Raw genomic sequence first — 15538 nt, forward strand, 5'->3', positions numbered from 1 at the left:
GGCCAAGTAATTGCTAAAACCTGTAGTGGAACTACTCTGATTCTCGCACATGGAAACTATCACAAATCATGAAATAAAGGTATTTGTGACTGACTTAAACATTACACCTTGTTTGCACAGAGATGTGAAACTGATATACAAGTAAGCATTTATCCAGATTTCTTCGGATGACACAATACGGATGTCGTTTAGGACAGACAACATTTTAAAAGTCCTATTATATGGAAATTACTGGTCTCCAAATGAAAACTGAAGAAGGCAATGACTGATTTCTAAACAGCTTCAACTGACAGTTTAAAAGTGCTTTGTGTTTTCTTCACACGCTTGTAAGCTAGTGTGGTGCAGAGGTTGAGAAAGACTGACTAGAATGTGGAAACACATATTTGAATCCTCACCTGAGTCACAAAACAAAATGACTGAAGAATTTTGGCCAGTCACTACCTCTCAGCCTAACCTAACCAGCTGTTGAGAGGATAAAATATGGAGGTGACCCATGCACACCAGTCTGAATTCCATGGAAAAAGGAAAAAATGTCCAAACGTGTTTTTGATATATATTTGTTAATCACCTCAGTTTGGAAGAAACTTAGTTCAATGAACTCTACTTCACCTAACACACTAATGGAGCTATTTTAATTCAGTTAATTTAAATGTTATGAACCCATGGTAAAGTGCATGCCACAGTACAGAGAGAGGTAGGAATTCATAATTGTAGAAAAGTTCACCTGCCTTCTAGAGACAGCTTTAGAAGGAGAGCTCCTAGTTGTTGTTTGCGGACTGCAGTTACAAGTCTCTGGGTCTTCATTGTGATTTATGTTAAAATAAACTGTTTAAGTTCTATTAGTAAGTAGCTCTGTCAGTTCTGACTGGAAGTGCTGACTCTGAACTACAGCAACATTGACACCCTTTAGTCCATCCATTCAGAAGGAAAGGTTCTCCAAATGTATCCCAAAAATATGCAAGAAATAAATCTAAACTTGGCTGTACAGCTCCCTGAGTGGCCACTCCCACCTCCAAGAGTTACCACAGGGGCTTCTGCAGGGCCACCTTGCCCAGAGGGGAAAGTAAAAGAGGCAATGGCAGCTACTTCTCATCAGCTATCTTCTCCATTTCAGTATAACACTTTTCACTGCTTTTCATTTTGGTAAAAAGGAAAGTGCCACTAGTCATACATTGATAAAAATGCCACGGGTGCCAGCACAAAATGGTCGCCATAGGCAGCAAAATAAGAAGCGAGGGTACTCCATACTTGTGAGTAGTGCCACAAAAAAGCCCTACTATTTAAAACCCACTCCCACCACTGCTTATTGTTATCATAAACAGCTTTATGAGGTCTGCCTGAGAAGCGGTGTATTAATTGCCTTACATTTTTAACAAGTGGAAGTTACTACCACAAACAAAAGTATGAGTCCTGTCCATGGAAGCCCTCCATGGGCTTGTGCAAGGGGCCTCTCCCCCCTTCAATTTGGCTTCTTCCAACCCCCCAACCCCGCCCCGAACAGTGCAAGGGAAGAGGGGAGGGGAGATAATTCCATCCGGCAAGCTGCAATGCTAGCCCAAATGGAACAATTACCTCAGCGTGACGCTGAATTCCTTCCAATATATTCCTATCCAAGTCTTGCTTGCATGAGAGATGTTTACAGTCAACCAAGTGACATTCAAGTGGCTAAAAGCTTCCCTCGATCTTTAGAGACTCTGATGTAACTCTTCTCACACATACAGTCAAAGTGCAACATATAGTTCAACCAGCTCCCAGTCTGAAATGCCATCATTTCAGCTGCTCTCCTTGGCTAGAAGCATATACAGATTTGCCCAGTGGCTGCTTACTCAGCCATCAACCATCTTACACTAGAGCTATTATGCCTTTTCCCCCTTCATTTGGATCTCATCTTTCCTCCAAAAAGCTCAAGCTGGCCGCAGAGTTCTTCCCCCTCCGTTTTTATCCCTCCCCCTGCATTTCTTCTACACAACAACCTTGTGAAGTAAATTTAGGATGTAAAATATAGTGAGTTCTGCAGCTGAGTGGAATCTAAGCGCAGGTCTCCCCAGTTGTAGACCAACATGGTAGCTTTTAACAACTACACCACACAGACTCTAACAACGGCTCACATTACCAAACTAACTTAGCAAAAGGAATGGTTGACCCTGTTTTACTTTGACCCCAGAAGCTGATGAGCTGGTCATCACCTGCAGAATTTCTTTCCCTCTAATTATTATGTTTGCAGTAATAAAATGGGCTTTGGTGATCAATAAATAACAGTGTATCTGTTGATTTACTGCAATTTAAAGAGTCATTGCAAAGTATAAAACAAAAAGAGTTACATTTGTAGCAGTCAGCCAGGTGGAAGAGGTATGTTTTCATTAGACTATTAAAGCACAAGGAATATTTGACAGCCACTCTCTCTGGAGAAGGCGTTCCGCGGTTATAAAATAGTGTATCAACTTTGTAAAAATGAACAGAGCATCCATAAAGTCTCATATTCCATATGCCAGTCTGAATAAAATTGCCTTAGCCCGATGTTTTAAAGGACTACAGCAAAAGACTTTTACTTATTTTTAAGACCTCTTTGGAAATGCTTTCCACCAGAAAGAAGGTTCTGCTCTAAGTCCCTGCTAACATGGAAGACAGAAAGTCCCCAGAGAGGGAGTATTTTAGACATACTTTGATGCAGAGAAACAGGAAAGGAGAAGAAACCACTATTATTGTACAGCACGGTGCTCAATTCCATTCTCATCATCTATTGATAAACCTCTGACATTCAGAAGGTACCTTCAAGTGGTGGATCTGTGGACCAAGTACTGTAAAGAAAGTCTATTGTCTATCCAAGTGTTCCACTAGCCAAGGCAGGGATACTTCATGCAGACATTCTAATGGCAACTTTCAGGGTCTCAAAGTAATAGAGTTCAGCTGCAGATTTAGGAAGATAGAAGATGAGGTGCCATCTTCTAAATTTTTATTTTCCCAGCATGCTCTTCCAGTCTCAATATTTATTTTTCTGTAGGAATGTGCAGCAAGAAAGACCATAACAGAGATAAGATTCCAATAAAAATGCCCTTGGTTTGTGAGAAGAGTTAATGGCGAAAAAATTACAATATATGCAGTGGTTTTATATATATATTTATATATGCAATTGTTTATATATCCTGTGAACAATTCCAAGTATGCACACTTAGGAGCACACTGTAAGCCACTTTAAGTGAAAATAACTCCACCAGGGAGGCAGTCAACAACAATCTGTGTAGTCCATAGGAACGTTGGTTTCAGTGGCCATGTTTGCAGCAGCAAGCCAAACCATGACCTAGCACAAATGAGTAAACGTGCTGGTTTTTAGGGAGGAGATCCCAGCCACTTTGCTCTTCCTTGTAGCTCAACACAGCATGCCACGCTTGAGCTTTCTCCTCCTTAATCATGACTTATACCCATGGTTTGTTCTTTGCTAATGATTGTGGTGAGGTGAAGGAAGGGGGCACTTAACTACAATTTGATGACATGTTAAGCCAAACTTTGCCTTCGCTGCTGAGCTACACTGAGTTAACGGACTGGGAGGAGCCAAGCATGTTGGCTCTCTCTGCACCTGGTCGGCTCACCACTATGTGTAAACTAGGTAATGCCCTCAAGATATGTTGATACTGTTAGTTATTTTTAAAAACGTCTTCTTAATGGATTCTTAATGGAGTCCAGGCAGTCACACGTCTTAGAAATTCCACTTAGGACTTGCAGTTATGACTTGCCCCCTTGACAAATTAAAACAACCTTCCACCCCAGGGCTTTCATATGAGGGAAATAAATGCTATATGACTCCCTCACAACTCCCCCGCCGCCTTCTCTCTAAACTAAAGTTCAAAAAGGAAGGAAAGAGACCAGCTCTCAGCCTTAGTATTGCTTTAACAGGACTAACATATGCTCTGAGACTATGAATAAGGCCATACTTGATCTTCATCCGCAGCAGGGGATAAGGAGGATAAAAACACCCAATGCAATAGGGAACATTGCTTCTGTAACTTTAAAGCAAGAGGGAATATCAGCTAGACAGCTATTCACTGCTACAGCGCAATGACGTGAAAGGGTGAATCTGCTGAAATTCTCTGTTGCATCTGCCCTCCCACCTCCCCAGAAGTATCAAAGGATGGGGAAAGACTTGCTCAGGAAAGGGTAGGAGGAACTGAGTATCAAAGCAAGAAGCCACCCTAATTTTATGAAGTTCAAAAAAAGTCTTGCAAAAAGCATCCAGACAGCTAATTCTAGTAGCTGAAAGATTCACCTTGTTCCAAAAATAGATCACAGGCAAGGGAGCATTATTCCAGGCAAACAGATGATCAAAACAAAGATTATACAGCTTGCTTAGTGTTCAAAAGGCAATTAGGTATATTACAAACTAGGAACCAAAGCCATTGGAGCACTGTATTTAGAAAAACAGAAGCAAGGCTGTGATTAAGCTTCAAGTCATCATCTCACAGGAATATTAAGCAGGATTCAGCTTCAGAGAAATATTTACTTGAACAAAATATCATTACTGTGTTTAGCTCTATTCAGATCCCATTGTTCTTGAGCTCTTAACATGTAAACCCTTGCACAGTTGCTCCGACAGGGTGTTCTGGTAGTTAATGGCCAACTCAAGACTGCTTGCTGGCCAAGGCAGAACAACAAATATTGTATCCAAGGCTGAGCAAGTTATTTTGTCGCCTGAGGTGGTGTCTAGCTCTGGGAGCAGTGTTAGAAAGTCGGATCTATAAGCCAGGCACTAAATGGCTCCTTAAACCAAGGTTGCAGTCACCAAAACAGAACGTCCAGTTGCCACTTTGGGGGGCAAGATGTCTATGAAGTCTTATTTTTTCGAATGACTGTCAGACTGTGATTGATTCTCAGTTAAACATCCGACTAGTTCAGATGAAACCTTGAGCTAGGTATAGACCTTTGAGAATTTAAAGAAAAACAATAACTTTACCCAGGGACAGTCCACATATATATTGGCCTAATCAGACCTCTTTTTCTTAATGGTGACTACTCCTGCTCAGGCTGCACAGAAAAGGCATTTTGGTTCCAGAAATTCATTCTGATTGTGCAGATAAAATACAACTGATAGAATTCTACCGGTGGTGTGGGAGGGTGGGGTATTAGTGTGTTAAAACAGTCAAGGTCCTATGCTTCCCAGATGGTGGAGATGTCAGGCGCCAGGCATCTTCACTTGGTCAAAAGCCAGGTATATACTCTGACTGTATTGGACATCTGCTTCTAGAACTTCACACTGGGATCCTCAAAACACCCAAATTAATTCTGCCGAGGAGGGGGAGAGAAGCCCTGGCCAGAAAGCTTAAATTTATGTCATTACAAAGGAAAAAAGAAAAGAAAATACACCAAAATACTTCTTCTACATATGAATTAATTATACAGGTTGGTAGGTGTGGGGAGAGAATCATATTTAACAATGCACAAGCTTTTTCATCAACTTTCCTGGCTTTACTTACTCAGAGGACTCAACATTTAGTGCAGGGGAGGGGAAATTCAGGCCTGCAGGCCAAATGTGGCCCTCTAGACCTCTCTAAGTGGCCCTCAAGACTATCTCTCCATGTCCTCTTTGAGTGCTTCTGCCCAGATAGAATTAGCAGGATATGCTAATTTAAACACTGATGTCTTCAAAACATAGCTTTATTCTTATTTATTTAATCGTGATCCACCTTTCCTCAAAAATTGGGAGTCCAGGGCAGCAAACAAGGAGATTTAAAATTACAAAAACGCAACAAGAGAAAGGGGAATAAAACCATTCAACAGCTATAGGCATTGTTCTAGAATGCATGGGCAAATTAAAAGGTTTTCACCTGCTGCTGAGAAGAATACACTGTTGGTGCCAGGTTTAATTCCCTCAAGAGGGCATTCCACAGGTAGGATGCCACCACAGAGAAGGCCCTCCCTTTTGAACATGTGTGACATAGTTCCCCTTAACCTGTTAGCACACGGGCAGGTTGGTATGGCACTCCTTCAGACATCTGGCATCCAAGCAGGGCCAATGCTATCACTGGGCCAACTAGGCCACCCCCTAGGGCACACAACTCAGAGGGGCACAGTTCTGGTCTTTGAGGAGCATACTTTTACACATATTAGTTTATATTATCTCTTTAAAATTTCTGAGAATATTTTACTTTCATTTTATATATCAGCACCATGAATTAGACTTAGTAGCAAGTGGCGGGGGGGGGGGGGAGTTCTTTTAGAACTGATGTAAGACAGATCAATTTGGGAAACCTGCCAGTATCCTAGCAGCCAAATTCTGTGCTAGTTGAAGCTCTGAAACTGTTTAAGGGCAGCCCCACACCTTGCAGTAATTCAGCCAGGAGGTTGTAAAATAGAAGAGGTTCCAAATCATTAGTATTTGCCCTGTCAAGGGTCTCATCATCATGCTCGGCACACTAACTCTTCATACAACCTTCCACATTAGGCTAGAGAATAGTTTCGGGTTCCCTACTGTCGTTCAATTTGCTATCATGCCAATAAGCTCCATTCTGGTCCCTCATCTCACTGTTTCCTCAATTTTCTCGGTAATAAAGAGTGCCCCCTAAGAAGCAGAAGGCAATGACATAGTGTTATTCTCTCTTTGGATTCCGCTGCCAGTTCCTCATCTAGATAGTAAACCACAGAGCTCCGGGTTTCAATATTCTGCCGAGACTGCCCTGAGCAACAAAATGAAGATGAAGAAGCTGCTGCAGTTGTTTTTTTTAAATCCATCTTAAGTGAAATGTTTAGATTCTGCTGAAGCAGATTCACTCACCTGGGAAACTTCTTATCCCAGGATTTATAGCTGCAGGGAAGGAAAGAGACACCCAGCGCTGTTAAACACAAGGCGATGACAGCATTGGCTTCTAGACAACCATGCCTATTTTTCCTCCACTGCCAGCTCATTAAACACACCCTGCGGCACCTGAAAAATGGCTCACTTACCCCAACGTGCTGATAAATCCATTTGTTGATCCCTCTGCGTACAAAGAACATATGTCTCCAATATGCAGGAAACTTGACATTTTGTCGGACATCTCTGGCTTGTTGGCCCTAAGGGAGAGAAAACAAACTCATCATTATTTATTAGACATTTGCTCAATTATACTCTAAGGGCAGGCAATTAAAGTCAATGGAAGTTTTGCCACATATTTATTGTAACTATATATATTAATTATTATTAATTATTATTATTATTAATTATTATTATTATTATTATTATTATTATTATTATTGCATTCCCTGGAATACAAGTATCAAATATCTAAGCCTTACTGGCTGAAATTAATGAATGTGACTAAGTTAGGTCCATTACAGTTTATCTACTCTGCATAAAATTTAGCTGAGTGCCACCTCTACAGATTAAACCATCACTATACCGCTTGCAACAAACTCAATAACTCATGATCAAAACTAGACATTTAAACTTATTCATAATATATGCAATGCCCAGGCTTGAATTATAGCCTGCGGTTCAGGTACCTAAAACCTACTGTTGCTAGGGATTATCCAGAAGGAGCTGAGTCGAATGACATTTGTGGCTTTTTGTCCTCTCCTTTGTGAGTTAGGGAAGAGGCATAGCTTAAGCGGTGGAATAGAAGGTCCCTGATTCAATCCCTGCCATCTCCAGTTAAAATAATCAGGTAACAGTGATGGGAAAGGCCTCTGCTGGACATCCTGCAGGTAACCAGCCCAGATAAACCAATGGTTTGACACGATATAATAGCTCAATATGAGTTTACCATAGTCTTCTAGAAATGTTGCTGGGCATCATCTTCTCCTATGATAAATACTAATGCAAGGGAATCATCAGCTTATCACTGACGCTTAAAAACCCATGCAATATGAGAAGAATGCTGGGTTGACTGGACATCAGTTTCGAAATATTGGCCAGCACCACATCTCTGATTTCATGCAATGCAGCAGCTGAACTGATAGGCCCTCCAGTTCATTGCTTTCTCAAGAGTAGGTGAAAACAGCTCACCAGCAAGTGTTAAACTCAGTGCCTCAATGAAGAAAAACAAACCTAAATCTAGTTGTCCACAGACAATTCAACAGGTTGTGAAGTATATTATTTATGAATGGTGAGACTGCTAGGAGTAACTGTATAGCAAGCATAAAGGCCATAGTGCAGGGGTCAATGTGTGAACAGTATGCCCACATTGGCAGGTCCAATCATGCAGAGCTTTCTCAGCCAATCAGCAGCCTCACAAAAGGGTACTTGTCTGGAAATAACCCATTCAGTCATCTCCATTCGTGTGGTTGCACTATTCATACATGGGATTGTGCAACTAGGAAGGAGCCCTCATGATACGGGGAACACTTGTAAAAGTTTGCCCTGATTCCTCTCTCAGCAAGAAGTGCACACAAGGACAAACAAAAAACCAATGGAGATAGATAAATTATTAAACACAGCATTAGAGTTGCTTGGAAGTTAATATAGTAGTATCCAATATTTTTATTGCAATGTAAACACAGCCTCTGATCTGCAAATACCAACCGTGGTTTTTTTATTTTTGTTCTTTAAAAAAAGGTTTACACCTTACTCCTACAGAGGAAATAATCAAGTATACAGACACTTGGGAGTATAAAAACTGAAGCGAAAGAATGACAATTGTTTCTGAACTAAACCGCTCTGTGTGCTGTGTTTCATTAACAGTCACTTGGCTCTGCTTATTCATTTTTCACCCGCTGACCCTGCAGAGACCTGTGACTAATTAAAAATTTCAGGAACAAGCCAGCATGTTGTAGCTCTTAAGTGTGACCAAGTGCTTCACCACCAGCTCCCAACACCCACCCCTCATGACACAGCTCAAGTAGACATGCAAGCACTGAGATTATTTCTCTTTTGGTGGAGAAATGGCTTCAAGAGCAAGAAATGTGGCACTTATTGCAAAACACAGCCCTGACATCATAAGGGGGAGAACTGTTCCCATTTCATTGAACATTAACTTGTTTACAGTGAAAGGTACAGATCAAGCATATTAAAGCCAACTGTGAGATCAGCCAAGGACAGCACTTGCAGCTCACACAAACACACCTGAAAGAGAGAGATTTCAAGCTGTTTAAGCTCATTTGGGCTAGTTTGGGTTTCTCTCATTTGGGCTAGTTTGGGTTTCTCCTGAGGGCCTTTTTAGTGTAACAAACTTGAAAGAGTTTACAAGCAATTTGAATCTAACCTGTGATCTCTCAGAAGCCATGCTGAGAAAGGGAGGGGAGTCCACAACTCTGAACAACCCCAGCCAACAAAGGCCAATGGTTGGGGATTATGAGAAGTGTATTCCAAAATCTGGAGAACACCAGCTTAGGGAAGACTGCTGTAAACCATCAGTGCTGATTACTTTGACTGGCTAAGGACGTAATTTAACAAATTCTAATAGTACCGTATTGGCTTGAATATAAGCCTCACTTTTTTTTTCCAAATTCCAACTGTGAAAAGTTAAAGTGCAGCTTAAATTTGCGGGTGGCGCTGTGGTCTAAACCACTGAGCCTCTTGGGCTTGCCAATCAGAAGGTCGGTGGTTTGAATCCCCATGATGGTGCTGAGCTCCTATTCCTCTGTCCCAGCTTCTGCAAACATAGCAGTTCGAAAGGACACCAGTGCAAGGAGATAAATAGGTACCACTGCGGCGGGAAGGTAAACGGCATTTCCATGCGCTGCTCTGGTTTTCCAGAAGCGGCTTAGTCATGCTGGCGACAGGACCCAGAAAAACTGTCTGCGGACAAATGCCAGCTCCCTTGGCCTGTAAAGTGAGATGAGCGCCACAACCCCAGAGTCGTCTGCAACTGGACTTAACTGTCAGGGGTCCTTTACCTTTACCTTTTTACAAAAATTGGCTTTTACGATATCATTGCTGAGACAGACATACAGAAAAACGGAACAGGTGTGAGTGCCTGCAGAATTTTAAGCGAGTGGCTTATATTCAGGTTTTTTCTGTTTTTTCTTCTTTTTTCCCCCTTAAATTTTAAAGGTGTGGCTTATATTTGGGGCAGAATGGTAAAAGAAAGAGTTTTAAATAGCAGAGGCACCCAATATCCACTGAATGGTCAGCTTTTTGACACCAGATTTTAGGTTCTCTCATGCAGCCTGATTAGAGAAATTTTGGTGTGTTAGTTCGTCTTGCCTGCAACCAATTTAGTGGGAGTGCAGGCTCTATAAATTCTTTCAAGCTGCCATGGGCAATGACAGTCAAATGGCCTAAACATCCTTTGAAAGAAGCAATTGAAGTCGTTCTGAGCTCAGAAGAATGTTCTTAACAACATTTTATACCAGGTGTTCTCACTCATTCCCTGCAAATAGGCTTTAGTGATTTTATATGCATTGTTGTGGAATAAAACACATCAGAAAGCATTTTTACCCTAGAGAAAGTTAAGCCACTTACAATTACTGTCCCAGATTGTTCCTACCTGTTTGAATGTCCAACCAAAGTGTGTGTGTGCGTGTGCGTGCATGCATGCATGCATGCATGTAATAGAAGATATGTTATTAACCTAAATCCCAACAAACAAACACCAGCACTAAACCCTCCTGCATCTTTAGCAAGCATTCTAGCATACAGAATCCTGTTGCTTTTAATTGTTCCAGCAATCGCACCATCCTCTTCACTTCCAACTTTCAGGGGAAAGGAGTATTGTTTATGTAACAAAAATGGCACCACCCACCTACAACAGGAGGTATCAGCAGCCTTGGGGAACCTCGACGTTTGCAGACATACAACAAATCTTGGGGGGGCGGGGGGAATCATAAGGGGAAAGCCCAGAAACAGCACAATGAGCTGGAGCATGCAAGGAATTCTAGCCGGCTGTTGGAAAGGAAAACCAGAAGAGGGTAATAGAATAAGGTATCCTGGGAGGAGGATGTGGCTGACTTGAACACTAAACAGGACGACTCCATAATACACTTGGTCATAATTGTCACCAGTAACTGTTTTCAAAATATTACATCAATATTCCAGCACCAAATCTTTAAAAGCAATCCAAATACGTAATAAGTACCCCTTAGGTTCAGAGGATCCTTTACTCCTGAAATGTCAATTCAAGGTTATTATTCCTAAGAACTGCCTTCTAGATTCAGCCAAGTCTGTTAAGCCCCAAATTCTTCCTCAGACAACAGCCAGAGAGATGCTGTTTAGAGATCACAAGCAGGGAACGATAACTGGCTGTCCCACCATCTGTTTTTCAGGGATATGTCTGTAGCTATCGTTATTTTTGTCCTAGCTTTCCTCCCAGGAGTTTGAGGTGGTATACATAATTCTTCACTTTCCCATTGCATTCTCATAACCGCACTGTGAAGCAGGCTAGGCTGAAAGACAGTGACTGTCACAAGGTCACCTAGCAAGCGTCATGGCTGATTTGAACCCTGGTCTCCCAAGTCCTAGTCCAACACACTCTCTGCAGCACCACACTGGCTCTGTTAGGATTGCCCTCTTAGGATTTGAAAATGATCTCCAATTGTAGATCATTAGGTAGTAGCCTTCTATCAGGCAAGGAACCTACCGTATATTCCCGATTTTTAAGTAACAATGAGATTCCTTTAGAAAACAAAGATAACTACTTTGGAATAGAGTAGAAATAACTTGTATGCATATTCAAGGCAGTTTGTAATCAGTTTTCAAGGGCTGCAACAAAGCTAGTTATAGCCCCCACGGAATTCAGCTCCTTAGTCAGAAAAACAGGAATGCTGTCAGTAGTACAGAACTCAGTACTAGTTTAGACTGGAGGACAATGTCAGTAGCATGGAGCTGGATCCAAAATCTAGCAGATATCATTATGCCACTCCATAGCTATACAGTGGTACCTTGGTTTTCAAACGTAATCCATTCCGGAAAACTGTTCGAGTTCTGAAACGTTCGAAACCCGAAAACTCAATAGCCGACAGCTAGGCCTCAGCATCTTGCACTCAGAAGAAGCTGCGTGGCATGTTCAACTTCCGAGGCGTGTTCGAAAACTGAAGCATTCACTTCCCGGTTTATGGTGTTTGAAAACCGAAATGTTCATCAATGGAGATGTTCGAAAAGCGAGGTACCACTGTATCTATATCTATATATTCAAGTCACAATGCCGACTCAGACTAGAGTAACTCACCAGGTTACTTTTCCCTCAAGCTCTCCTACTAAATACTGTTTTAACAGGGGACAACATCAAGGGTCATATGCATGCAGCAATTATCACCTCATCTTTAGAATTGGGCTATCATGCCCTTCTTCAAGTATAACAGGAAGGGAGGGAATTGAAGGGTTCCCATACAGTAAGCCTACCAGAAACAATGGTGGCAATTTTAGACAGGGTCAAAATAGAGCTCAGAATGAATCATAAAAGCATCACTACAAGAATGAAGGAATGATCAAAGAGCTCACAGAAGTACTCAGTCAGGGAAATGCTTCACAACACACAAACTGTAGTAATTAAGCACTTGACATAAATATTCCTCCCTATCACCATTATCAGTTTCTCAGCCACTGTTATCAGGGCATTCCTTAACAATACAAACATTTGGCAGTTGCCCTAGAGCCATTGCCATCACTCCTTGTCTTATACAGTATTCTAACTTCAGCCATCCCCAGCAGACACTTGCTTGATTCTAGCCAATAGGGCTGCAAATTATAATTGGCCATTAACCTACTAAATCTTCAGTTACGTGACCAGAATTATGCTTCTTTAGCATATGTTCTACATCAGTGGTCCCCAAGATCCCCCCCCATGGACCACCTGAAAACTGCCAAGTGTCTTGGCCAACCATTTAACGATATATTTATTTTTTGCCTTTTGTAGCAGTTGTGCCGGATGGCCTTTAATTTTGTTTTTACAGACCTTCCATAGACCAACTGCCGCAGACCACTTGCTGACCACGAGTGGTCCATGGACTGCAGTTTAAGAACCCCTGCACTACACAGGGTGTGAGGGAGGTTATAGCACCATCAGGGGTAAACTACAGTTCCCCCCAAAAAATAGGGTCGAGGAAGTAATGCGATTTCACATGTAGGGTGTGGATGTGATCTTATTCATTGAGGTGGTGAAGTTGTGGTCTGGGGCTGGACTACTTTGGACTGCAGGTAGATGCTCACACAATGAAAAACATTGTCAGAACTTCCCCCGCCCCATAAAATGTATACACCACTGGATTGTAAAAAAACCCAAAAACCTTAAAGCGGTTTACAAAAGATAAAACAGTAAAATCAAGAAAAAATCACAACACTATTTTAAAACATACAAATGTTTAAATACTAAAACAGATTAAAATTACCTCAACATTCTAAACATCTGGGTAGGCTTATCTAAACGCAAAGGTTTTCAGCAGGAGCCAAGAACACAGGACACTAGATATCCCCAAGAAGGGCACCAACCTAGATTTTTCAATTTGACTCTCTCTACCTCACATATAGTTTTTCTTTGTGAAGGGCTTTTTATTTTACGCATGCATCCAACCTGCAGCCTGACTGACACACACATCACTGTCAGACTCAACATCTTTTTATACTTTGGGGGAGCAAGACTGATGCAACTTTCAATCTCTTCCGTTTCATTAAAAGCAAAATGCTTTATTCAAAATTATACCTGGTGGCTAAGAAAATGACAGTGTAGTCTTTTAAAAGCCACAAGTTTGTGAGGAAGCATGACTGCTAAAAGTGTTTAATAATATTAAAGAGGAAGGTAGAGAAGGACACACCAAAAATAAAATATAAACAGGAACAAGGCAGTTAGTGCAATTCATCTCCATGTTCATATACGGTATTTTATCTAATCTATCTACACACACACACAAACCTCTCACACACAAAGCAATAATGAGTACACTCTGATCTTTTCAATTTGTAGCCAAATACTAGCCTTTTAACATGTCTGCGCTCTCTCTCTCTCTCAGCAGTTTAAATCTGAATCCAATCCACCATTACACACATTTTTGATATGCAAAGTGATTTATGCCAAAATTACTATTGAGTGGTGTAAAACTAAGTCATATTGTGGGTACGTTAAATTCATTATTTCAGAGGGTCTACTCAGACTTACGTTTTATACTACCCACTGTACAGTTAAAAAAGCACACTTTCCATACATATCAACCTATGTTCTTAGTCCAACCTACTTTATTTTTCAGTATGTGTTACCCCACCCACCCCTCTTCTAATGCCTTCTACCTTCCCCCAAAGCACCTCATTTTGGATGCAGCTGTGGCCCTTCTTCAGACTTCAGGTTCCTGGAATAAAAAACCGGGAACAGTTCCTTGCTGTTTTGGATCCCTGCAGGAAGTCTGCCTGCTGCTCTTCCCTGCAGCAGCAGCAGCAGCAGCAGCAGCAGCAGCAGCAGCTGTCCTCTCTTCGCAGAGGCTGGAGGTGATCTTAATGCAAGCAAAACTAGCCTCTTGTCTCTTACAGCTGCCTGTGCAAATATCCCGTCTCCGCAATAAAGTATCGGGATGGCTGTATGAAACGGATGTGCAGTAATCACCTGAACAAGCGCATGCTTTATATGAAGAGTGTCATGGGCGGGCCAAGAGATCTAGTTTTAGAGAGGGGAACAATTCCCATTAGGATAAAAAAATAATTACGAAGCTCTAGTTTCGGCCCACATAATGCTAGCTTTCCACTTCGCCCTGAGGCAGAATGTAACGCAAAACACGAGTCAGTTAAAATGACATTCTCCAATGTTTCAGCAACTTGCACTTGACCCTAAATAAATTTAACCGGGGGGGGGGGGGAGTTAACTCAAAAATGGGTTTATTTCCGATTATGTTTGCTAAGCTTCTGATGTCCATTCCCAATGGGTTGTATTCAGCGAAAGCATCCATTTAGAGCAAGGGTCAGCAAACTTTTTCAGCGGGGGGCCAGTCCACTGTCCCTCAGGCCTTGTGGGGGGCCAGACTATATTTTGAAGGAAAAAATGAACGAATTCCTATGCCCCACAAATAACCCAGAGATGCATTTTCAATAAAAGCATACATTCTACTCATGTATAAACACGCTGATTCCCAGACCGTCCGCGGGCCGGATTTAGAAGGCGATTGGGCCGGATTCGGCCCTCGGGCCTTAGTTTGCCTACCCATGAATTAGAGCAAGGACTTCTGCCCGAACAACAGAACTCCCTCTACTTGACCCTCATCTGATCTAGGGGGCTTGAGGAGGAAACCACAGAACAGATTTGTGGGGAAATGTGGGAGTGACAGGGAGAGGAAGTTCCACAGCAGAGGGGGAAGTGCTTGCACCAATGGAACAACTTCAATGAATTATAGTCCATTTAATCCTTACTGTATTAACAATAACCAAAGGATCTAACAGGTTATTTTAGGTCACAGAAGACAAATTCCAAATGAGCTCTTGAAGCCAACTCTAAAGGCACAGAGCCCAAGAAAAGTAGCCAAGTGTCTGATTCCACTAAGCCCTGCCTGTCCAACCTAGATTTGAATTGTCAAATTCTTGGCTGAATTCCAGAGTTGCATTAAAACGATGGACAGCTTATAAGCCTGCAATGTACATACTCTTTGCCCATACTTGGATGAAATGCACCGTGGATATAAAATGCCATAATGAGAAAGTAGTGATACAGGACAGAGTAAA

General features: G+C 41.8%; 1 protein-coding gene across 4 annotated transcripts in view; it reads right to left on the reverse strand.

The window, feature by feature from the left end:
- The window catches only part of ITPR1 (inositol 1,4,5-trisphosphate receptor type 1), a 215889-nt gene that overhangs the window by 185452 nt on the left and 14899 nt on the right, over positions 1–15538 (reverse strand). For all 4 annotated transcript variants that reach the window (XM_083491016.1, XM_083491015.1, XM_083491014.1 and 1 more), the window contains one exon: positions 6934–7041. In XM_083491016.1, the coding sequence (XP_083347142.1) occupies positions 6934–7025 (92 nt within the window). In that variant the 5' untranslated portion in view covers positions 7026–7041. The remainder of the gene's footprint in view (positions 1–6933; positions 7042–15538) is intronic.

The sequence above is a fragment of the Podarcis liolepis genome, assembly GCF_965112155.1.
Source record: "Podarcis liolepis genome assembly, chromosome: 2".
NCBI classification, from domain to species: domain Eukaryota; kingdom Metazoa; phylum Chordata; class Lepidosauria; order Squamata; family Lacertidae; genus Podarcis; species Podarcis liolepis.